The following is a 25492-nucleotide window of genomic DNA, read 5'->3' as shown; positions in this document are numbered from 1 at the left end:
ATGAGATAACACCACTCGCGGAAAAATTTAGACAAAAAAAACGAATAAAATAAATAATAGTTTTAAAAAATTAAAAAATACGCTTTTTATAGAAAACCGAATTAAAAAAATAGAAAATAAGTTTTAATAAATTTAAATTAAGAATAGTGTTAAAAATTTCAATAAATATAAATCAATAATAGTGTAAATAAAAAAAATGAATTTTATTTTAAAAAAAGCGTGGGGTGCATGGGTCAATAGATATAAATATTCTATTGACAGACATGAGTTGAGTGATTATCATTTTTATAATATCTTAAAAAGCACCCCACGCTTTTTTTTAAATAAAATACATTTTTTTTATTTAAACTATTATTAATGTTTGTTGAAATTTTTAACACTATTCTTAATGTAAATTTATTAAAACTCATTTTCTATTTTTTTAGTTCGGTTTTCTATAAAAAGCGTATTTTTTAATTTTTTAAACTATTATTTATTTTCTACTTTTTAGTTTTGTTTATTCATAAAAACTTTTTTATTTTGAGTTTTTTTAAACTATTATATGCTTTGTTGAATTAAAAATTCTAGTTGGTGTTCGAAAATTTGTTATTAGATGAATCGGCTAAAGATAATGGTTGGAAATTAAAATTTCTGCCTTATTGACTATATATGAAAATTATATAAATTAACAAAAATCTTATTTTGCAAATTGAAAAATGGAATAAATTCATCAAATTAGTGTATTGTCATCGATCCTCGATAAATCTACAAAGTTTAAACGAAATCTAGCAATTTAAAGTGGGTCAATATCGCGCCCAAAGAAGTCGGTTACAAACAAACATACAAACATACAAATGAAGCTAATAAAAAACGTATAAAAAAGTACAAAAGTCTTTATGAAAAAATTAACAAATCGTAATGTAAACATTAAATCTAAATAATTTGTGTATAACACGATCGCTTAAGGCATGCTCATTTGAATTTTCCAAACTTTTTTTTAACTTCCGGCTAAGAAAATCAATGATTTTCAAAAAATCGAGAAGTTATTGGTTTTACCCCGTTTTCCAAAAATCGAAGTTTCAACAGATCTTAACGTTTTAAAGCCCTAGAAAGCTTTAGTGTGTGTGTGTCCATAGGTCTGTATGTGTGCGTATGTATGTATGTGAACCTCTTATAACTTTTGAACTGCTTGATCGATCGAATCGAAAAAGGTGCCGATCTGAAGAGTATTAGTACCATTGAATTTCATGGAAATTTGAATAAATTCGGTCAACTAGATTTTGAGAAATCTCAAAAATAAAATTTGCGAAAAATGGTTTTTTTTTTTTTGAATATCTTCTAAACGGCTTTACTGATCAATTCCAAAAACCAGTCCGCTCTTAAACTTGAAAAACCATGTCGATTGCTACCAGCACCGTCAAAATCGGTTGATTCGTTCGAGAATTATCGAAAACGAAAGATTTCGAAAAAACTTTTTTTTTTACATAACTTCGATATTTCTTTTTAGATGGTTATTGATGAAATAAAATAATTATTAGAGCCAAAAAATCCATGTCGATTGCCGCCAAGAATGTGAAAATTGGTTAATTGGTTCGTTAGTTATCGTGGTCGAAAAAAATTCGGAAAAAGTGAATTTTTCAAATGTTTATAAAATTTATGGTCTGATCAGTTGGTGTTCAAAAGTATACTATACAATTTGAAAAACTGCGTGGAATGCTGCCAACCACGTGAAAATCGGTTCATTCATTCAGAAGTTATTGCGGTTTGAAAAGTCAAAAAATACGTTTTAAGAAACTGCTACAGAATTTTGAGCTTATCAAACTCTTAGAGCTTGGAGAGCGCATAATGACGCACACATTATGTTTTTGAGCTCGAAGAGCTCAAAAATGTCGTAAGTGCAATTTTAAGCGCTTAGATATGGAATCAGCGGAAAGTTGCAAGGATGGCCTTCAGGGTCAACCGTTTTCCTAATTTTTTTGTCCATAATCAGAAATGTTCATTCGTAAAGCTTTTCTATTTTCAGAGTTGTTTATTAGTGTAAAAGTCAAATAACCTTGATGTCTTTTATTCGAATTGTCTGAATTTAGGTTTGTTATAATTTTTTAATTTCATTTGTATTTTCAGTTTATATTTGCATTTTTCAGAAATTTAAATTGCTTTAATGGATTATTTTGTAATTTCAGGCCTTTTCAATTTTAGTTTTATATTATATGAACTAATAATTTAGTCAATGTCTTTATATTTAGCTATAGTTATTTGATATTGTTTATTTTTAAGACTGTAAGTATCAGGAGACTATAATATTTCATTTACGTTCTTTTAATTGAAACGTCAAATTTATTTGAAATATTTTATTTATATATTTTTTAACATTCAAATTATTTCTCTGGTGATTTACCATACAGGAAATTTTTATCTTTAATTATCTCTAGGTATAGTACTTTTTTTTTGGATAAATTTTTATAATTATGTTTGTCTGAGCTCACAATTATTCATTTTATGTGAATTTTCTTCATAGCTTCGTATATTTCTTTTATTTTCTAAACACATTATTAATTTAAATTTTTAGTGCGAGATGTCTAAATTGAAAATTTTTTATTTTACTCGAATTATTGCGAACCGTTACAAATCAATGACGACGACTGTATATTTTTATAGTATTTAAAAAACATATAGGGCGAAATTTCATTTGTTTATAACAAATTGTTTATTTTAGAAACAAATTGAGGCGCGCAGTAGCCTATAGGATCCGGCCCTTGCTTTCCAAAATGCATTGGACCGGGTTCGAGTCCGGCGTACACCAATGAATATTTTCAATATTTAAGTGTATTATTCTGCTGAGCCCAAAAAAGTTAAAAACGAATTCCAATCTCAAAAATTCCCCCCTAGTAAGTCGCTCATGACCTTAGTAGTTTATGCGACTCTAAATAAACAAAAAAAAAAATTGAAAAAAAAATTATTTTGTTTTATTTATGTTTTTTATTTTTCACTATTTTTAATTGTTTGTAAAAGAATGACAAATAAAAAATTTTCTGTTTTTTTCCAGTGAGGATCTTTTCTAAAGCCTTTAATGAACAAGTCCAAAAAATAAAAAGAATTCGTGACTACCGATTCAAGAATTATTGTTTTATTGTTTACTTCAATTTTGAGAAATTTTGTTAATTAACAAAAGCACAATTAAGAAAATTGCGATAAAAATTTTTTGAATGCAGATTGTTGTTTATTCAACTTTCTAACATGTGTCTGATTTTTTTCATTCCTAAATTTTCATAATTAATTAGTTAAAATAATTTTTTTTGTTTAGGCGCCCGAGTTGACTGAAGCGTGCGCGTAGTCACGCATTTTAATAAAAATTACTAAAATTGGTGCTACAGTCCGGGCAGATAGGACTTATCTTTAGGAAATTTAATGCCCTTTTTTTATCTTTTTTCAAATCCTCGATATCTCAAGAACTTTTCGAGATATTTACAAGAAACCAACTTCTCTTTTTTTTTTTGCTAATTTGCTTATAACTTTTAAACTAATTGTTTGCGCGATATGGCGCCAACCGTAAAACATATCTACATAAAAATCCGCACAAAATGACACCTCGAACGTAATTTTAGGTGGACGCCTCAACCTGGTCGTTCTTTTTGCTCTTGTTGACTAGACTATACGAGAGAAAAAGTACTACACAGGCCGAATCGACCGTGATGGTCTTAAAGAACTACAAGTGTCTGCAAGGCAATCATGGGAATTTTCAGGTGAAGTGCAAAGACCAAGGACTACCCTTAGATTCCCTATGATATATTACTTTATATATTATTAAATTTAAAGAATTAAAAATTTTTCGAGGTTATAAAATTTTCAAAGTTTAAAGTCTTAAAGTTAACATGCTCATTAGATTTATAAGATATATAATGTCACTATCTTAGATTGCAATGATATATATAAAATAATATAACGATAATAAGATATAAGAAAAATTAATATACCGAAATATATATGTGATGTACTTAAGCCCTATTTCTAGGCCCAAGTGGTTGAAGTCAATGATAAATAAATCCATGAATAAATAATAAAAATAATAATAATTATAGTAATATGACTTTAATCTGATGGGTATATCGACATTATTAATATACGCTGTCTGTTAGATTATTTTCAGAATTAGAAAAATAACCCATAAGATGCCATAAAAATTACAGTAGATGCGTAAATTACGAAAGATTTTTATTATTTATTTTATTAAATTGAATTTTCTCATTATTCTAATGTCAATATATATTAATTAGGTAAAAAAAAATAAACAAACTTACCTTTCACCCTGTAACCAGTCACACTCTCCTTTTCGCTTCTTTGCACGCGACACACACACATCCACATACGAACACACATTCACACACACATACACACACCACTTACATACACACACACTCACACACACTATTGTTTTTCTTTTTTCAATAATCAACTCAATATCGTCTTTGACATTTTGATGTATTCTCTAAGATTTCTTCTACAACATAAAATCACTGCAGTTTTTCTTATTGCAACTTAGTTTCAGAAATTTTCAGCCATTTTGAACGACTAAAATTGTTGCTTTCAATTGTTGCTTTAAAAAAAAAAAACACATTTACGGAACAATGTCCAGGATTAATAACAATATAGTTTTGCAAAAAAGTACACATTTGAAAGAATGAACTTCGAATTTTAAGAATCAACAAAAAAAGAAATGAAACTCGGATCGTGTTAACATTTTCGGTAACTTTTTCTCATGTCACCACCACACATTTTTCACTTTAATTTAAGAATTATAAATTTTTTTTAACACTTTATAGTACGATCATCATATTATACCTTAAAATACGAATTGAATGTACAATACGGGTAAATTTAATAATTTACCCCGCATGAAACGTCAAGCTTTCATTTCAATGTTATATGTATCACCTACATCTATGTCAAAACAATTGATTGTAATTATAAGCTCAATCAGATTCACCCGACCATTGAACGTATATAAAAAAACCACCTCTGTGTTAACGTCACATTAAATCTAAATCCAAATAATATGTTATTAAGTACATACAACTTCGAAAAACCTAAAGATAAAATCTTGTCACTACTATAACTATTCTCGGAAAAATAGTCGACTACAATTTTAGGTTTGGGATAACGTCAAACAAATCCCTCAAATACACAATAGGAACGAACGGAAGTTAACTAAGCTACCATATGCTCTGTTGTGAATCCGAAAAAATTGATCACAACACCCTCTGTACACTAATGTAGAACTACATATAAGCAGATGTATTTTCATATTTTTCATCTATATTAGAAGAGTGGATTATGCATTAACATTCGTATGTATTTTGCAAACTAGATTAAACTTATTACCATTTCTGTCAATCTATGATCAAGTTTTCTCCTAAAACTGTGAAATAATTTATTTGTTTATATAAAAGATAAATATCATTTAATCATACTACTTTAGAAAATCTTATTCTTTAATTAACATTAATGAATAATTATTTATAAGTTGGTTACAGGATATGGGTTGTTAATTTAATTTTTATATATTTCATTGCAATATTATATTAAAGCAAGTTTAACAAAAATATGTTATTTAACGATCTTACTTTTAGTTACATATTGGTTACGTTATTATTTAGCCGTTGAAGCAAGGGATCGTAGAATTTTTTTCAGACGTGTCTTTCATGACTTTTCCTCTGAATCTCAAATACCTAAGGTTTCTTAGAATTCAACTACAATGTCCCTTTGAACTCGATAATAACTTATATTTATTTGAAACAAAATATACTTTATATGATAAATATTCTACAACATGGAACTTAAACTTTCTAATTTGGACAGTCTTTATTATTTAAATTATAAATTGATAAAATAATTAAAAATAATCAAAATTACATTTAAATTCGCACTTCGTTGGCTAGTAGTGTCACCTGCTGGATGCATCTCGAGGCATAACACAGGTGCCAATATTAAAAATGCATTTTACTGGTTATTTAGCCAAATCAATTACCCAGTAAGTAATCAAGAAAAAATATCTTTCAACTTACGCATATATTACAACTACCTATCACATTTTATTACATTTATCTAATGGCCACCGTTTGGCGTTGTCAGCAACTTTCTCTATAGTTAAAAAATTGTCAATTAATTATTACAAAAGATGACAATAAATTTCGATACTAAATATTGAATATATTCTAACTACCTTTGAAACTTGAATATTTAATTGTAATTGAAATGTATTCATTAATAATTTAATATTAAATAAATTTACGTCGTCTTCCTATGTTTATGCGGTGTGATTGTTTATTAATGTACGTATATAGTTGATCTTCGAACATATTACTCTACAAAAAAATATTCATGGTGTCACAATAAGAAAATTGATTTATTTCAGATAATTCGTTAACAAGTGTCAAATGTGATAATTTCTTCAAATAATAGTTTTTATGTTGTGATTATATCGAGATCAAGTGACAATTTTGAGTGAATTTAAACTTTCTAAATAATAATTATAACTAAAATAAATAAGCCTCGAGTTGACTGCCTTCCTTAAATTTGACTATTGTTATTGTTGAGTAATCAAGTGTTTTTTATTACCATTTTATTCTGAAAACTTGATACTCGTATTTGAACATTTTGTAGAAAATGAATGTTGAGATTATTAATACGAATTATTGTGTAAACTAATGCGTTTGTTTCTTAATAAGATAATCAATAAACAAGATTACAATGTAGTATCTTATTGTGCAGCATAAATTTACCGTATAACAGTAATTCCAGCATTAAAAGAGAAAAAAACATGTTAGGAAATACGTCTACTACAAATGTTTCTGGATCTCTTGGTGTATTACAATTGAAACAAGGGTTAAGAACTTCAAATAAATGTTTGTCATGTTTTTCAGTGGATGAAAATACGACTGTAAATAATGAAAACAAATTAAAGGCTTGGAAAACCAAAGAGGATAATCCAGTTATAGTTGATTGTTTAACATCAGAAAATGCTTACAATAATCATATTCAGTTTTCCAACAACTTGAATGTTAATCAAGCTAATGAAATTATTTCACAACCGAAATTATCCTCAATAATTGATTCAAGTGTTCATAAATGCTCAATTAATATCGATTGTTCGAAACTCTTGGATGATTCAAGATCAAAATATCTTCTTCCTGATGGTGCTCCTGAACCGATAATAAAAACATCTTCCTCTGGTTTAAATTACTTATATATACCAGCTGATGCATGTAAAGAGTCGTTAACTACTTCAAAAAAATTACCAATACATCAAAATATGCATGTCAACAAAAATCTTAGTGCTACTGAATTAATTAATAAAGAGGAACACATAAGTAAGATATTGAAATCAAAATCAGCTATGTCAATAAAATCTGATGAAATTTCATGTAAAAATTGTGATAAAAATAACTCAGAAATTCATAATAATGATTCTTTAACTAGTAATAACTCTAATATTATTCTTCAGCCAACAAATTTAGATAAACAAAAATTTCATTTAGTTCATTCTAATTTAGTATCAATGTCTTCAGCAGATGAAAAATATAATCAAACTATTCAGACAAATTGTCAAAACTTCTTGCCATTAGATTTACCTACAGAATTACAGTCTTCCCGAATAAAATATGAAAATAGAGAAAAATGTCGAGATCCCTGGAGGCCTACAGAGTTCGAAAGCAACTCACTGTGTCTGGTTGAAAAATGTAATAGCGACCATACCCAAGAAAATAATGCCAAAAGAAGAACAGGTGCATCTTGTCAAGCATTAAAACATGCTGTTTTATCTCTTAATAGGTTGGATGACTTTTTTATGGAGAAAATCGGCGCAGGTTTTTTTTCTGAAGTTTTTAAGGTATTAACTCAAAATAATAAGTATTTTTTCATATAGTTTAACTAGAAAATTCATGTTTTGATGCATATAATTTTATAGTCCATCAAGACAAAATATTTTCAAGCTATTGTGAATTTTGATAGCCAGAAAATGTCCAGTTTGGGCTGGTTATACACAAATTGCTGACTTCTTTTGATTCGGTCAAAATAGTATTGTTCTAAAACTTTTAAATAACTTGTTAAGTCAATACTACATCTCGCTTTCGTCGAACAGTCCACACATCTTAGTTTCAAATTGTCTTTTTTCATTCTCTGCTATAACAAAATAGGGTATACATGTAAGAATCAATCATATATTAAATCATATTACTAGGAGATAAAAATAACTTTTTCAACGTTAGAGTAAAATTTTGCAATTAGTCAAATAGATTCACAAGAAAAGTTTAAGAACCCTGCAGTGTCGTATAAATCGAACTTTGACCTTAAATAATTTTTAAAAGATTCAATTTATCAAAAAATCATAGGAAACCTCTTTTGAAGAGTGTTCAATTCCCTATTCGCTATGAGTGTGACTGCAGCGATAGTCAAAATATGAACTACGGGAGGTTGTCAGAGTACGTTTTTATACGTATGTCAATAGCAAACAACATAAAAATAAATAAATATTATCAATAATAGTAAAAAAAAAAGTTACAAAAAAAATGTAATAGTTTTATATACTGATAGAAGGATTTGTTTATATTTAATAAGCTTTATTAACTGTTAATAAATGATTTCTTAACATCATAGAATTTAATAAATATTTATTTACAGTTAATAGGTAATTTCTTGAGTAAAATTTTTGTACTGTTAGTAAATATTTATTAATGGTTAATGAATAGATAACAGATAACAGATAACAAATATTTATGCAAAATCAAAAGCAAAAATAGCAATTTTCTTTTGACACTTATTATTACCCTATAGCTGGCATATATGATAATAATTCAAATCACTAAATAAACTAACGTTTTTAGTATTTAAAAATATAAAAGATGATTATGAGCTGTGATAAGATTCGGTATACTACAATAAACATTATAATGTAATATAATTCATACAAATAATTTTTAAAAATGATTTTTGTTTATAAGCAATCTTCATATCACATGACATTGCAAGCAAAAAAAATTCACTCAATAAAATATTTATTAACTGTTAATAAATATTTGTTAACTATTAATAAATGTACTTTCCTTCCAAATAAATATTTATTGAATGTTAAAAAATATTTATTAAAATTTAATAAATTAAATAATTGTTTTCAAATAAATTAAATTATTGATAGTTAATAAATCTTTCTATCAGTGTAGTAGTTGCAGTTTTGTTTTTTAGTTGAACGAATCAACCAGTACGTATAATGGTAAAAAATAAAAAAGAATGCAGCAAACATTTCTGCTGGTATTTTTACAAGTAACGCCGAAAGTAACCACTGCTAACGCTTCAGTCGATTTATATTCCCTTACCATGGCTTCACTCAGAACGAATAAAAATAATTTCTGTTTTGACTCCTTGATGAATCGTTGGAGAATTATAAAATTCCACTTATTATATGCTTAACGCCAATTAATATTTTACTACAAAAAATGTCACACTGATGATGAATAATAAATTTGATTCAAAATTGCGCGTTGGTAATCTTTATAAATTTATTTGTAAAATAGTTCCACATGAAATTTTACCTACATGTTTATTATACGAATCAAAACTCATCTAAATTGGGTTTTTTTTTTGTGGGATTGCGAGAATATAATAGATCAAAATGAATCAACTTTTCTAACGCTTGATTTACGACAGAAAAATCTCTTTTTATTTTTTAAATAGTTATAACTTTTTCAAAATTTGATTTAATGAGACGTTCTTTTTTTGAAATTTTTGTTTCCAAGTTCACTTCTTAACAAAAAAAAAAAAAATTAGGAAAACGGTTAACCCTAAAGGTCATCCCTGTAACTTCCCGCTAACTCAATACCTAAGCGCTCAACATTTCACTTACTTAGGTTTTGAGCTCGAAGCGTAATTTTTGCGTTATTTTGAGCTTTCCGAGCTTGAAAAATAGCTTTTCTATGCTTTGGAGCTCTTTGAGCTTAGGAGTCTGATGGAGGTTTCGTAGAACACAATTTTTTGAATTTTCAAACCGTAATAACTTTTGAATGAATCAACCGATTTTCTCGCAGCTTACGTCAATCAACGCAGTTTTTGAGCTCTTTCAAGAATCTTGGATCGCCAACTCGTCAGATTAAAAATTTCATAGAAATTCCGAAAAAAAAATTTTTTTCAATTTTGTTCGACCAACGATATCTCATAAATGAATCAACTGATTTTGACAGGATTGGTAGCGATCGACGTTGTTTTTCAAGATTAAAAGCTGATTGATTTTTGAAATTGATCGGTACAGCCATTTAGAAATTATTCTAAATAAACCATTTTTTTTTTCAATTTTATTTTTGAGATTTCTCTAAATCTAGCAAATTGAATCGATTCAAATTTTTACGAAATTCAATGGCAGTAATGCTCTTTGGATCGCCATCTATCTCGATCCGATCGGTCAAGCCGTTGAAGAGTTATGAGAAGTTTACATACATCCATATACACTAGGGTGTGCCAAAATATAACTTCCAGGGTTGGCCTGGGCGGTCAACCGATTTCCAGATTTTTTGAAATTTTTCGTTCACTATTTCTCTTGAACGAATCAACCGATTGACCGAATTAGTGACGATCAACGTGGTTTTTTAAGGTTAAGAGCTGATTAGTTTTTTAAGTTGATCGATAAAGGCGTTTAAAAATTATTCCAAAAAAAACCACATTTCAAAAAATTTTTTTTCTTAAATTTCTTGAAATTCATCGGTCCAAATCGGCTTAAAGTGACAAGAAATCTAAGTATGAGGAAACTCTTTAGAATGCCGTTTAGAAGGTTCATATCGGTAAAGTCACTCAGAAGTTATAAGCTATTCACACACACACACGCGTGCACGCGCGTCTACAGACATAGTGACAACATCGCGGGGGTAGTCAAGGAAGCTTCCCGTGACCTTAAAACTTCAAGATCTGATGAAAACTCGATTCTTGCAAAATCGGGTAAGACTAATAACTTCCCGATTATCTTAGCAGGAAATTAAAAATTTGAGCAAAATCAAGAAAACTACCGGTGCATTACAGCTAATTTTGCGTACGATGTACGTACATTGAGCCATGTAAATATTAATTTACCCATTCCTTTTATTTAACCTGAAAAATACTCCGCAATTCGAGCAAATTATCAGCTATTTAATTTTAAAACTTTCAAACCACATAAAAAATTAATATGCTTGCAGGTTACTCACAAAGTGACAGGACAAGTCATGGTTCTCAAAATGAATCAACTACCAGCGAATAGGCCAAATATGTTGAAAGAAGTTCAATTGATGAACAAACTCAATCATCCTAATATACTCAGGTATTTGATTAGTTTTATAGAACATTTAAAATATAAAGACATTATAAACTGATAAATATTTTTCTATCTAATATTCATAGTATACAATTTACTTATGCTCGTTAAAGTATTTTTTTAAGACATAATAAATATATTTATTAATTAATGAAGGTCCTCCGTGAAACCACTTTTCGACAGATTTTGTTAATTTTTTTTTTTTTTTTTTTTCACGGTTCAAGGTTATCGTTTACTAATAAATCTCGAAGTATCAAAATATTTAATCGTTTGAATTCAATATTTAGCCGTTTTATCAAGGCCGTATTTATTATTTTTATGGCTTAACTATGTAAACCTTTAACATGAAAGCCTTGATAACTCGTATCACTATACTATACGTCCCTGCGCTCCGCTCACCGGATTGCTTGCAATCCCCTTGTCTCGCGAGTGGGAAAAGAGTTGTGAGAAACGCCCAAAACCGAGAAAAGGTTAAAGCATGTAAAACTCTGACTACCCAAATATTGTCTGTTCTATTGAAAAAAAAAATCCGTCGACAAGATTGGAAAAACCAAACTAACAGAATAAAAAAGAATATTTTTTTGATAAATTAATTTTTCAAAAAGTAGCATTTTATGGTTTTGTTGTCGAAATATGTAATTAAAAAAAATTTTTTTAGTCATGTTAAAATGGTATTTTTATGGTAAATAAAGATTTTACAATAGTATTAACTTTTCGACAGTAGTAAATGCCCGGTAAAAAATCAGTATGATTGATCGTGCTTGATAAAGTGTGAATCAGGCGTGATCATGCAGGGATCGTGTACGATCATGCATGATCGTGTACAATCATGCACAATCGTGTTAGATAATACTCAATCGTGTATTTCTAAGCATGCGTTATTTCGGAAGAACAAGCATGACTATGCATGATCATACACAATCTTACTCGACCGTGCATTACTGTGTACGGTGAGAACTAATAGATCCATATATGAGTCCGCATGAAGAACCAAAATTTAAATTTGGTCAAGCTCCTTTGAATGGCATCAACCGCGATGAAATCGGTCAAACCATTTAAAAGTTATAAGAAGGCCACACACACACACACACACACACACGCGCGCGCGCGGACATCATCGCGGAAACATTCGGGGAAGCTTCCTAGGACCTCAAAACGTCAAAATTCGTTGAAAACTCGACTTTCGAAAAACGGGGTCAAACTAATAACTTCCCGATTTTTGAAAATTTTCAATTTTCTGAATATTTCTATGTACTTAAATAAAAACCGATTAGCAAAATTAAAAAAATTAGAAATACGGTTGATCCTCAAAGCTATCCCTGCAACTTCCCGCTAAGCTTATATATAAAAGCTTAAAAATCCATTGATTTTGTTTTTGAGCTCTTCGAGCATGGTGTCAATAGTTTCTTCGATGATGTTTCTGTAGTCTTTCCACCCTACACACTCGAAGAAAGTGTGTTCGGCGTCTTCGATTCTGTCCGGGCAGTTTTTGCACGTCAGCCTGCGATGTAGCCCCATCTTGGCGTTAAACTGTCCGTGCCCCGCCAATAGTTAGGTGAGGAAGAAGTCCGTGTTCCCGTGCCTCCGAGAAAACCATACGTTGATGTTTGGGATCAGACGCGCTGTCCATCTACCCGTCTCTCCCGATGTCCATCGGACCTGCTACTCTTGATGCGTTTCCACCTTGTAACAGGGTAAAATTACCCTAAATCGATAAGTCACCGGATATCGATAACTATTCGACATAGCACTGGCGCGTCTCGTAAAAATTTATGTCATGATTGATTTAATTATCAAAAGTTAATTCAAGGTATTAAGCCTCTTGTTTTAAATAATTATTGTTATATTATTAAGACCATGACAATAAGTTAATTAGGAATTTTAATCTATCTAATACTTTAATACAGAGTTAAAATTGGTCATCGGAATTTGAATAATTGTAATAGTTAACTCAGCTATTTTGGGATTTGATTATAAATTTGGAATTATCGTTTCACCAATTACTAATGATTGAATAATTAAATCAAAATTTTAATTGAAATTAAGTACAGTCAATTTTGTTAAAATAAAATCATACAAGTGTGGGTTATGTGTGTGAAGATTAGTGTGGGTCATGCGTGATAGAGAGTGTTAATAGTGTTAAGTTGGTCCTGGTTAGCCGTTAGTTAGGCTAGACGACCTCTGTCACACTGTTGTCTTTGTGCAGAGTAACTAAATAGTTCTGGTTAGCCGTTAGTTAGGCTTATATTAAATTGGTTTTGTTCTGGTTAGCCGTTAGTTAGGCTAGACGGTCTCTGTCGCACTGCAGTCTTTGCGCAGAGAGACTCGTTGGTTCTGGTTAGCCGTTAGTTAGGCTATAGTTAATAAGTGGTCCTGATTAGCCGTTAGTTAGGCTATAGTTTATAAGTTTTAACTAATTATAGTGTGTGTGTGAGTGAAATTTAGTTAATTCTTTATAAGCGCTTAAATTGTTAATTTTTATTGTTAATAAATATCGATGTATTGTTATATAGTATTTATTCTTCAACAGCACCTTCCTCCACTCTCTCTACCCTAAGAAAAGATTTCTCAGCTCTGGACCGGTTCCAGGAACCGTGATTAAAAATCCTGGTGGCGCCCTGATAATTATATTGTTTGTTAATTTAATTAGTTTATTTATAAAATTGATTAGGGGCCAATCTGAGCAGGTAAAACTGTTACAACCTTTATCCTCGTTCTTGCCTCCTTCATGTGTTCGCCACTGGGTTTAGCGTCGTAGAATTTTGCTCTCTCGAACGCTACTAGATCGATGGACGCAACTCCCGCAATGACCAATACAGCTGCTTCGGAAACCGTGCGGTAAGCACAGGCAACCCTGAGAGCGCCTCGCCATTGCACTGCTGCCATTTTTTGCCGGTAGATCTTCTGTTTTGACATGTCTGCCCATATCTCCACTCCATTAAGCAGTACTGAATAAACTGTTTCCAAAAGAACTCTTCTCTTTTTGGTTGGTGGTTTCATCGTGTTGGCCATGATCCTTGATAGGCTAGATACCGTCTTGCTGACTTTTCTGCATGCACTATCGAGGTGTTTGCGGAAAGATAGTTTCTCATCTATCATTACCCCTAGATAACGTAGCGTTCTTGTTGATGTCAATGTTGTTCCTCCCGTGTTCACAACGAATGGTTTTGGGAACCATTTCTGACGTGTCAGAACGACCATCTCGGTTTTGTGCTTGGCGAGTTTCAGGTGGTGCTTATCAAGCCAAGTCTCGACGACGTCAATGGTTTCCCGAACTAGTAGTTCGGCCTCTTCTACGCTGTCTACTATTATCGTGGCCGCAACGTCATCTGCAAAGCCCATTAGTTCTATTTGCTTTGGCAACAAAATTTCAAGGAGCTCGTCGTAGTTCGCGTTCCATAGATCGGGCCCCATTATTGAGCCTTGTGGTACGCCAGCTGGTATGGTGTATTCTTGTGGGCCTTCCGTAGTTTCCATTATTAGCTTTCTTTCTTTAAGGTAGCCGTCGACGAATGCCAGATTCTCTGGGTCCGCGTCAAATTTGTACTCCAGCGCGTCTAAAATATCTTCCCAATTTGGGCTTTTAAAGGCGTTTTTGACGTCTAGCGTGAGGAGAAGACATTTTTTACGAGCTTTGAGGCTACCAGACCATGCTTGTGTTGGTGTCTTTATGATTTTCTCTATCATGTATTTCTTCTCCCGCGGCGGGTGTTTGGGGAATAGCTCCGCTGCAATGCTGTCCATTAAGGCAAGCGACTTCGGCGCTTCTGTTGAAGCCTTTCCAAGTCCTTTGGCGACAATTTGGTAGGCTTTACCCCAGAAGTCACTGTCGAGATCGTTACAAATCTCTTTCCACAACCTCGCTTTACTTGCTTTGATGGCTCTGTTTAACGTTTTTTTAGCCTGCTTGTACTCGTTCGAATATAAGTCTTGGTTCAGTGAGCGTTTCGCAGCTCTCGTTGAGCGGCGACATAGCTCATGGCATCTTTTGTGAAGTTCTGCTATATATGTTGTCCGCCAGTACGCCAGCCAGTAAAACTCCGATTTTTTAGTCGCGGCATAGAGGTGTCACATACGGCAACAATTTCCTTCATCGTTTTGAGCACTATCTTTTCCGTCTCCTTGCAGGTATCCGAAGTCGGATTGTTCTGCAGGGTAGACCAGCTCCGTGCAAGTGATGCTCACAATGCCTCTGGATCATGCCTCCAGGCGTTCCACTTCCGTTGTTGAAGAACTCGTTGTGGAGCCGAATTAAGTGCCATTTCAACTCTGAATATCACATACTGGTAATTACTGCCACTGTATCCTTCGGATACAGTCCAGTCTTCAATCATGTTGGCTCTCCTTGGAGTTTCCAGCGCAATGTCTATGATGGATTCCTTGTACCCCGGTCTTATAAAGGCTGTAGTAGTTCCAGTGTTCAGCACTATGTCAAGTCTTGCTGCGTAGTCTGCTACATTGTTTTCTCTGGTGTCAGAGAAGTCAGCACCCCATTCAGCTGATTTGTCGTTGAAATCACTAGCTACGATGACATCGCCATCAAAGTTGCCGATGGTGTCCTGTATGTTTGCCAACTTATGGCGAAACACACTAATCTCATCGTTGGGTAAAAGGTAGAAACTCATCAAGTAGGTCGTGGGAGTCTCAATCCAGACGAAGCCTGTTCCGCTTCCGTTGTTGTTGACAGTGGTTCCGATGTTTAAGTAGTTGTGGTCGACGTCGTTGGTGTTTTTTTTGCCAGTCTATATGACGTACTAATAGTCGTAACCAATTAACGGATTTGATGATAAAGATTTTTTTTGTTCTTGATGAAATCAACTATCTCTTCGATCTTGCTACCGAGCCGTTCCATTGGCGGTTGTTGACCGGAGATGGTCGGTAAAGAGCTAATTCGTTCTCGGAAAGTATGAGTATTGTAGAGAGCAAAAGGTCCTCCACTTTTTGGAGAAACATTGCTCGGCTGTCCGTTCCCTTCCATCTGGGCTGTTTTCGTGTTCCCTGTAACATTTCCAGACAGTAGAGCCATGGGGTCCACCCCGCTGTCGTAACGGTCGCTTGATAACGACGAGTTCAGGCCCGCTTGCACGCCTTCCCTCGCCGGCACTAAGGTATCCCTCCCCTGTGCGGTAAACGATGTTTGGAAGTTCTGTGACATTTCCATATCGTTGTTTGCTAGGTTTTGGTACACCCCGAGTATTTCATTTCCTCGGTACCTGACATTTCTGCCGGGCATTTCCCTATCCGCCACCTGAAGCGCCCGATGTGAGTTTCAGCAGCCCGACACGGGTTGTGTGTGTGTGTGTGTTGGGTGTGTATGTGTTTGTGTGCATGTGTATGTGACCTTCTCATAACTTTTAAGCGGATCGACCGATTTCATCGCGGTTGGTGCAATTCGAAAGGGCTTGACAAAACTTAGATTTTGAATACAATTTGAACCGATTTAGACCGGTAGATTTGGAGAAATCTCAAAAAAGATACAAAAAATTTTTTTTCAAATGGTTTTTTCGCAATAATTTTCCAACTGCTTTACTGATTGATTCCAATAACTAACCAGCTCTTACCATCAAAAACCACCTCAATTGCCGCCAGCCAATGGTTCATTTCATAATCAAAATGGCTCATTTTTTTGTTCTTTTCAAAAAAAGATAAAGTAAAAATCTTATCCAAAAACATGAGAGCCAAAATTTCTATCATTATTTGAAGGCACAAAATATATCGAAATATTAATTTTCTTATGTTTTCGATATCACCACTGTAAATTCGCCGTAAAAACAAGCAACATAAAAAAAATTAGAAAAACGGTTGACCCTAAAAACCATCCCTGCAACTTCTTGCTAATTCCATATTTAAGTGCCCAAAATTGCACTTATTGCGCTTTTTGGCTTTTCGAACTTAAAAATACAATTTAGGTGTTGTTTTGAGCTCTCCGAGCTCAAAAAATTGCTTTTTTATGCATTTACAGCTCAAAAGTCTGATAGAGGTTTAATTTTGACAGAGGTGTTCTCAATAAAACACTATTTTTTGAATTTTCAAACCACATTTACTTTTGAATGAATGAACCGATTTTAACGCGGTTTGCGGTATTCGACACAGTTTTTGAAGCCTTATGAAGAATCCTTAAGTTTAATTTGATCGAACGAAAAAATTTCGCAGCAATTCCGAAAAAACACTTTTTTTAGTTTTCTTTTGACAACTATAACTCATGAACAAATCAACCGATTTTAACCAGACTGGCGGCAATTGATATGGTTTTTTGATGGTAAGAGCTGATTAGTTTTTGGAATCAATCAGTAAAGCCGTTTAAAAGTTATTTCCAAAAAACCATTTGAAAAAAAAATTTTTTGTAGTTTTTTTTGAGATTTCTTAAAAGTTACTTGTTCGAATCGTTCCAATTTGTATCAAAATCTAAGTTTGGTCAAGCCCTTCCGAATGGCGCCAACCGCGATGAAATCAGTCAAACCGTTTAAAAGTTATAAGATCACACACACACACACACACACACACACACACACACACACACACACACACACTAAAACCAATAACGTCCCGAATTTTGAAAATTTTCTATTTTCTTTGCGGGAAGTTGAAAATTAAAAAATGTCCATTTTTCACCTAGATATGGCCAAAAATACGTTTCACCCCACTTGTGAATAATTACCCAGATTTCCTATATACGGTAACGTACGATTTTTCCTAACGCTAGATCTTCACGGCAGCCCATAATTCACTACGTTACACTTTGTCCATCTCAGCCATCTCTCGATCCTCTAGGAACCCCGACTTTTGTTTCACCGGTATCGGCAACCGGGATACGATAACTTAATTTTTATGTTCCTAAAAGACCAAAGACGGCCTCGATGGTTACGGAATACCTCGGTATCGCTCAGTTATGTTGATTATGGAGAGTCGGCCGTGATTCGGTCTTTCAGAGGAAGTATTTTCCTTACAAAACAAGACTCAAACGGTACCTGGCATACAATTGGTAATCTTAAACCTAAGTTCCACCTTCCAAGTCGAAAAATAAAACTAAATCGATATCTAAAATATCGTGGAAGCAGTATCAAAAGAACACGAAACAAAAACAATGGCTCGGGCCATTCGTCTACAGTAACAGCAGGCGTGAGGTACGCCAGCTTCGATACGAGAGACTCACTCGACCCTCAAACACGATGCTCACTCAACGAGAGCTCGCAACCAACTCCTTCTTTTCGCTACACATTTATCGCTGCTTAGCAGCCACGGTACGTCCGTCCTCTACGAGTATCGCCACAAGACTCTTTTTTAATCCGATCCCAAGCCGGACTTCAACACACAAACACTCCTTACTCATTCACTACTTCAGCCAGACTGCCTTTCACGGTACCCCCACTACATTCATGCCACATGCGCTCAACTCCTTTTCACGCTACTCTCAGACACGCATACCTCCATATTTATTTCCCTATTCACACAGCTTATGCCCCAGACCTACCAGTAATTCCGCTCCCCTGGGAGCTTGGGCAGCACTCGTGATTACCCTTGAGCATACAGCAATCTAGGCCTGTTAACCGCAAGCTACCGCATGAGCTTGCCTAACTCCCGTACTTCGGGGTGACGACATTTCAATCGCTCCGCGGTAATCACCTCGGTAATCACCTTTTCTTCATTCGACATCCCCGAGACAACTAACTTGCTAGCACACGCTCACGATAGTCCTCAATACTATTACATTACCGTACTCACACAACATAATCTCACATTATTACTCAAGTACACTACTACTGTAACGCTATCTAAAATGTAACGTTACAATACATCCGGTTATACCCTTTATTTGTTTATTTTTAAGTAATCTATCTGAATATATTTTTCGATTATTTTTGAAAATAACTAAGTTTACAAAACAAAATTTAGAATATACTCTTAAATGTTTTTAATCCTTAAGATAATAGGAGAATCAGTGCTTTCTAATTAATGTTAAAATACTGATTATTTTTCAGATTTATGGGTGTTTGTGTCCACGAGGGTCAGTTACATGCATTAACAGAATATATAAACAATGGTAGTTTAGAGCAACTTATTATGGCCAGGCATCTACCTTTAAGTCATTTTACAAAAATGAATCTTGCTCAAGATATAGGTCGAGGTATGGCATATCTTCATAGTCGAGGAATTTTCCATCGTGATTTGACGTCAAAAAATGTTTTAATCAAATGTCACGAAAAAACTGAGAAACTTACAGCAGTTGTCGGGGACTTTGGACTTGCATCGAAAATTCCAGACCCGAATTCGGGATATCGATTAAGTACAGTTGGTAGTCCATATTGGATGTCACCGGAATGTTTAAAAGGACAGTGGTATGATCACCGATCAGATGTTTTTTCTTTTGGCATAGTAGTATGTGAATTAATTGGACGAGTACCTGCTGATCCTGATGTTCTTCCGCGCTCAGATAACTTTGGCCTTGATTATCTTGCTGTAGCAGAAATTTGTGCTCCCGCAGATCCACCACCTGTCTTTTTACAACTTGCCTTCAATTGTTGCACCGTAAGTAACAGAAATACTAATTTTTTGTAAATAAATATTTTTGAAATTTAATGCAAATAAGGGGCATTCCATAGTGACTGGCGGGACATTTCACTCTGGAATTCCATCAATTATAAACTACAATTATGTGACTAAAATTTGTATTTTAGTAAAATGTATTCTATAATATAGAAGAATAACTAATTAACAACATCATTTTGTCAAAAACCTCTATTACTTTTTAAATTTCTCGTAATTATCGTTTGATTGAGTGTGACTGGTGGAACATTGAAAAATCCTTCTTTCTTACCGCGGTATATTTAAAATCGAATTTCAGTTAGACCACTAAGCTTTTAAAAAATACTTTCCTCTTAATACAAAATTTATCCTACAAATATTCAATATTATGAAGAATTAGACTGATTACCTGCGTAGGAACAATTAAAAAAATTTTTTTATTGTGACTGGTGGGACAAGTACAAAATGCGTACATGAAGTTGTTTATTAAGAAGCTTTTATATTATTCTAACTTTAGAAACATTGCTTATATATTAAACTATTAATTATTTAGGATAAATCGAATAAATAATAAAAGAACACAAATAATGGACTAAGCATGCTGACAACACGATAGTGATAAACTTGAATGTTAATTAATAGAGAACATGAAATAAATTTGTTCTTAAAACTCGTCCGTATTTTATCCTGTTCATCGGGTTATGAATCTTAGGAGAATAGGAAATATATATATGTACTCCGAAAAATATACGAGAAATGAAGTGAGAATAGGAGAAGATTCATAAATAAGGATGACACGCAAAATCGTGAAGCGTTCCACATTTTTAAAATTAAATAATTTTGTGAAGCGAGAAAAAATAAGAGTTACGGCAATTATTACGTGAAGTGTTTCACATTCACTTATAGGATAATTGGAAGGATAACTCGCGAAAAAATTCGGCGAGAAAAATCGCCAAATTAGTGATTATTTAAGTTAAAAAAAAATTAATCATTTAACTGAAGATCACTAATAGAAACAAAGCTGTAAATTTCAGTACTTTAACTAAATTCTATGATGCATTGACTATAACCCAAAGTCCCACCAATTACATGTGACTGGTGGGATATATTTCAAATAAACCTCAAAACTATATTTTGGATTTTTTGACAATTATAAGAAGTTTAAATCATTTTTAACATGTTTATTGTTACTTCTACAAAGAAAAACAATTGAACAAGACAGATTTGAGAATGGGAAAACAATTATTCTATCTTTTTGCGTGACCGGTAGGACATGTGATGAGCTTATATTCAAATACGAAATTTACAAAATCTAACGTATCTTTTCGTTTGAATCAAGCGTAATTTTTTTTTTTTTAAATAAACTGATTCACTCGCTGGAATTGATAAGGTGATTAAAAAAAAAAAACGTGTTGCCGATTTAAACAACATTTGACTCGGATACTAGTTAGTACGACTGAAAATTTACTAAGAGAGAAAAATCGATTTTCTTATTGATTAAAAAAAATTTTCTTTATAAATTAGTAAAATATAGACTTTTTATAATAAATTAAGACTAAATTAGAATTAACTAGAGAAATTGAAAAATTTTAGTCATTTTCCCATTCTACATGGAATGCCCCATAAATGATTTATATTATTTAAAATATTTATACAAGGCTATTTGATTAAAAAATTAACTAACTATTTAGCTTTTCACATGAGAAATTAAATGTTTTAATGAAACAGAAAATTTGGAATAACTTAAATCCTATTAGGATAAAAAGTACTGCTTAAATGCAAGGGATGTCATCATCTTCTAAATCAGTTAAACATTATAATTATAAGTATCAGGTAAAAAAGATTTAAAATAAAATTTACACGGACGATATACCGGTAACCGTAGAGCATGTTTTTGAAATATTTACAAATCAATTAAAATTTTCTAAGAATGTCATTTGAATTACCTTTTCAACTACAGTGAATTTCGATTTAATAAACTTTTTAAAAGTTTCAACTGTTACCTTATTATTTATTTTCTAAGTAATATATTTGTTCACCTTCGTTCACGTACAATTATTCAAACATGAAAACATTACTTTGAAAATATTTGGAATAAATTCTTAAAATCTTAAAATCACAATTATGATGAAGATTAAATTTTTAAAAATATTACTGACATCAACAAATTTCTTAACTTCTTCAAATTTACGGAATTCTGGTAGTGAAAGTAAAAAACTATCAATTTTAATAAATCTAATCCATACAGCATTTTTTTACCTTAAACTTTTTTTGTGTTCACAGTATGAACCCAAATCTCGGCCAACTTTTCCGGAAATAGTTATAATATTAGAGAATTTAATAAAGAATTATAATCATCAATCAAGAATTCATTATCATGCGATACCACGAAGTGCTGAAACAACTTTATTAACTCTTGATGATAATGTCAGAGAAAGTAGATGTGTTCAACGTTGGACAGCTAGACGAAGAAGTCATTCGGCGGATGCTAGAAGTTTTGATAATGCAACTCCTTCAGAAAAAGCTCGGTGTCACTCATCAAGGCGAGTTGCTGAACTTGCTAGTCGAAGTGATCCTCATTATCGACCTATGACAGCAAATCCTTTTCAAGCTCTAGGAGGAGTTAAAAAAATCTTAGGAGATCTTTTTTCCAGCTGCCTTGAACTTCCATCTCTTGAAGATATTAGACCCAATATTGTCGATACCGTTGATACTAAATTTAAACTAACGAATAGTGTCAACATTACCAAAGTTCTAGAGAGAACAAAACCTAATTCCGAACCAAGTAGCCCTACTGCAAGAAGAAAATGGGAAAAAAAGGTGAGACAATTTAAAATCACAGTGACATCTAGACTTCTTTACATCAAATCGATAATTTATTTGTAATCTTAGTTTAAATTAAGATGAAATAGCTTGTGAGACATTCCTAATAGAATATAAATATATTATGAAATCAGCACATCTCTACTTATGAATTACACTTAGTGGAGACGTTTCTTACTTGTACTCAGAAATTAAATTGTTTATGGTTTGCTCAAAGTTGTTTAACAACGTATTTATTATTTCCAGGTTATAACAACAGGTGGAGGTACTTATTTCTTTGCTAACCCTGTATTCAAAGAAAGCTGGGAATTTCGGAGACGAGGCAGCTGTGAATCTGGATTCTGGAGTTGTATCGATGAGGATTCAAGCCCGGAATCATCTAATCATCGGCATACATCTACGTTAAGTAGTTCTGCAGCCAGTAGTTTATTTCTCTTGGACGACCATCGAACGAGTTCAATATTTACAGATTCTTCTGAAGATATTGCGAGTCTTAGTGGAGGAGATTCGTCTTATTGGGAAGAAAAATTAAACAGTATTGGCTCCTCTAGCACAACTATTTCAAAAATAGTCGAGTACTTCGAAAAAAAACAAGGTATTGGTACTAAAAATACTAACGATAAGGCTCCGAATAAAATAAATCTATTAAAAGCAAGTTTTGAAGGCGGTTTACCAACGTGCAACCTCTCTACTGCTCAACGACTAGTTATTTGTGATGGCGCCGTTAAAAATAAATTATCCCTTTTCGATAAAAAATGACTCAAATATTACTATTGTTCATAAAATGAATGTTTTTGAGTAGTTAAAAATTCTGTATTTGTATAGATCAATATTTATTAGTTAATATATAATATGTAACCATTTTGTACTTTGCCCGATCAAAGCTCGAATGAAGTACTTTTGTGGGATGCAATTTTACGTTAAATTGTTAATTTTATTAATAATTAATTATTCAATGGAAGCCCTAGCTGTTGTTTAGTCTCAATTTTCATTTAACTTGATCGCAGTTAAATAAATTTGTTTGTTGATGCAAAACATTTTATTAAACGATTTTCAATCATTGTTTACAAAAAAGGATGTTAATAGAATGTAAATAAAATTACCAAAGTTTTAAAGTATCTCTTAACCCCCTAGTTATCAGTTTGTTACGAGAACGAAGAATATATGAGCAAATTTTCTTGCTACTATTATCTGACGTACCATTCTTATATGAATATTATTTATTGACTTATAAACAAGCTACAATAAAATATTTTTTCATCACTATTCTATTAATTGTTCATTGACCATTTGAAATATTTAGTGTATTACTCCATATCTGTAATAAAAAATATACACGTTTAATATTAAGTTTATCAGTATTTAGATTTAAATGTCGTAATAACAACATTTATTGTATAGTCTTTTTATTTTAAGGTTTAATTGAAAACAGTTAAAAAAAAATTAACTTTGACAATGTGAAGTTAATGCATTGTTTGAAAACTGTAAAAATGGTCTAGTCAATATTTAAGGCGGCCTTATATTTTTTATATCATATTAGAACTAAATAAATTTATAAAAATAATAAAGTTTGGAAATTATCAATTAAAACAATTAATATTCATTTTTAAGCAATCTGCAGTATAGTAATCTTGAGTATAAAGAAAAGAAAATTTTATATTTACATTCTTTTGATTAATTATCGTGATCTGGCAGCAAAAATAATTCAAACTTACGAAAACAAAAAGTTTCAAAATTATATTTAATTAAAAATTACTTGAATCGTATCCTCAGTTATAGCTTGAAATGATACTTTTTTAATGTAGGATTTACAAATTTTCTTAAAAACTTTGAAGATGTTTCAACAGGAAATGCAATTTTTTGAACTGAAGAGAAAATTTTCGAAGAATTTTTAACTTCCTGCTAAGAAAATCAAGAAGTTATTGATTTTACCCGTTTTTCAAAAACCAAAAAAATAAATTGTATTTTTGAAATCAAAGAACTCAAAAACATCATAAATGCAATTTTAAGGTATAGATTTAGTGAAAAAGTACAGGGCTGGCCTACAGAGTCAACCGTTCTCCTAATTTTTAACTTCCCGCTGAGAAAATGGAAAATTTTTAAAAATCCGTGTGTGTATGTGTGTGTGTGTGTGTGTCTGCGCGCACTGCCAAATATTATGGCTTTTATTTTAAATAAATTAAGATCTAGCTTATTCAATAAGCATTACTCAGCAATACTCGGAATATCTTCATTCAGACTTCTAATACATTCAGACATGACCTTAATACTACAGCGTAAATAAATAACAAGATCATCCGCATATAAAAGATATTGACAATGCATGTATGTAACCCTCTTATTACTTTTAAACGGATTGACCGATTGCAATGAACTAAGCGGGGTTCCAAATAGTTTCACCAGACTTAGATTTCCTGAAAATTCGGACTAGTAGATTTTAAGAAATTTCAAAAATATAAAATTTGGAAAACGGTTATTTTAGAACCGTAACTTATTAACGGCTTTGCCGATCAATTTCAGAAACTAATCAATTCTTAACTTTAAAAGTCTAATCAAAATCGGTCGATTCGTTCACGAGATATCGTTGTCAAAAAAAATGTTATTTTCAGAATTTCGATGAAACTTTTAGTCTGAAAAGTTTGCGCTCTAAGATTCTTGAAAGAGCTTAAAAAACTGCGTTGAATACCGTAAACCGCGAGAAAATTAGTTGATTCATTCAAGAGTTATTGCAATTTGAAAATTCAAAAAATAGTGTTCTATGAAACCTCTATTAGACTTTTGGGCTCGAAGAGCTAAAAAGTATAGAACAGCCATCTCTTTGAGCTCGAAGAGCTCAAA

The 25492-nt window shown here is 32.1% G+C and overlaps 2 protein-coding genes across 10 annotated transcripts in view; one reads left to right on the top strand and one right to left on the bottom strand.

Annotated features, from left to right (window-relative positions):
- Positions 1 to 5158, bottom strand: part of Hipk (Homeodomain interacting protein kinase) — a 143156-nt gene extending 137998 nt beyond the window's left edge. For 5 of the 9 annotated variants that reach the window (XM_074255233.1, XM_074255238.1, XM_074255236.1 and 2 more), the window contains exon 1: positions 4278 to 5157. The gene's annotated coding sequence lies outside the window, so the exon portion shown is untranslated. Of the gene's footprint in view, positions 1 to 4277 lie in introns of all 9 variants that reach the window. The other 4 variants (XM_074255234.1, XM_074255241.1, XM_074255235.1 and 1 more) reach the window with 4 other exon arrangements.
- Positions 5159 to 6096: 938 nt separating this feature from the next.
- On the top strand, positions 6097 to 23920 carry Cdi (serine/threonine kinase). Its single transcript, XM_074253718.1, has 5 exons — positions 6097 to 7864; positions 11193 to 11314; positions 19288 to 19834; positions 22115 to 22651; positions 22901 to 23920. The coding sequence occupies exons 1-5, from the start codon at positions 6797 to 6799 to the stop codon at positions 23411 to 23413; spliced, it is 2787 nt and encodes a 928-aa protein (XP_074109819.1). The 5' UTR covers positions 6097 to 6796; the 3' UTR covers positions 23414 to 23920.
- The last annotated feature ends 1572 nt before the right edge of the window (positions 23921 to 25492 follow it).

The sequence above is a fragment of the Cotesia typhae genome, unplaced genomic scaffold (assembly GCF_013202065.1).
Source record: "Cotesia typhae breed Kobodo isofemale line unplaced genomic scaffold, CoteBio_Ctyphae scaffold_13, whole genome shotgun sequence".
Classification (NCBI taxonomy): domain Eukaryota; kingdom Metazoa; phylum Arthropoda; class Insecta; order Hymenoptera; family Braconidae; genus Cotesia; species Cotesia typhae.
Note: the sequence above shows the minus strand (reverse complement) of the source record. Positions and strands in the feature narration are given on the sequence as shown.

Coding starts and splice junctions, on each gene's coding strand:
- Cdi (XM_074253718.1), top strand. CDS start 6,797: ATGTTAGGAAATACGTCTACTACAAATGTTTCTGGATCTCTTGGTGTA. Junction 7,865..11,192: donor TTTTTTCTGAAGTTTTTAAG/GTATTAACTCAA, acceptor ATATGCTTGCAG/GTTACTCACAAAGTGACAGG. Junction 11,315..19,287: donor AATCATCCTAATATACTCAG/GTATTTGATTAG, acceptor ATTATTTTTCAG/ATTTATGGGTGTTTGTGTCC.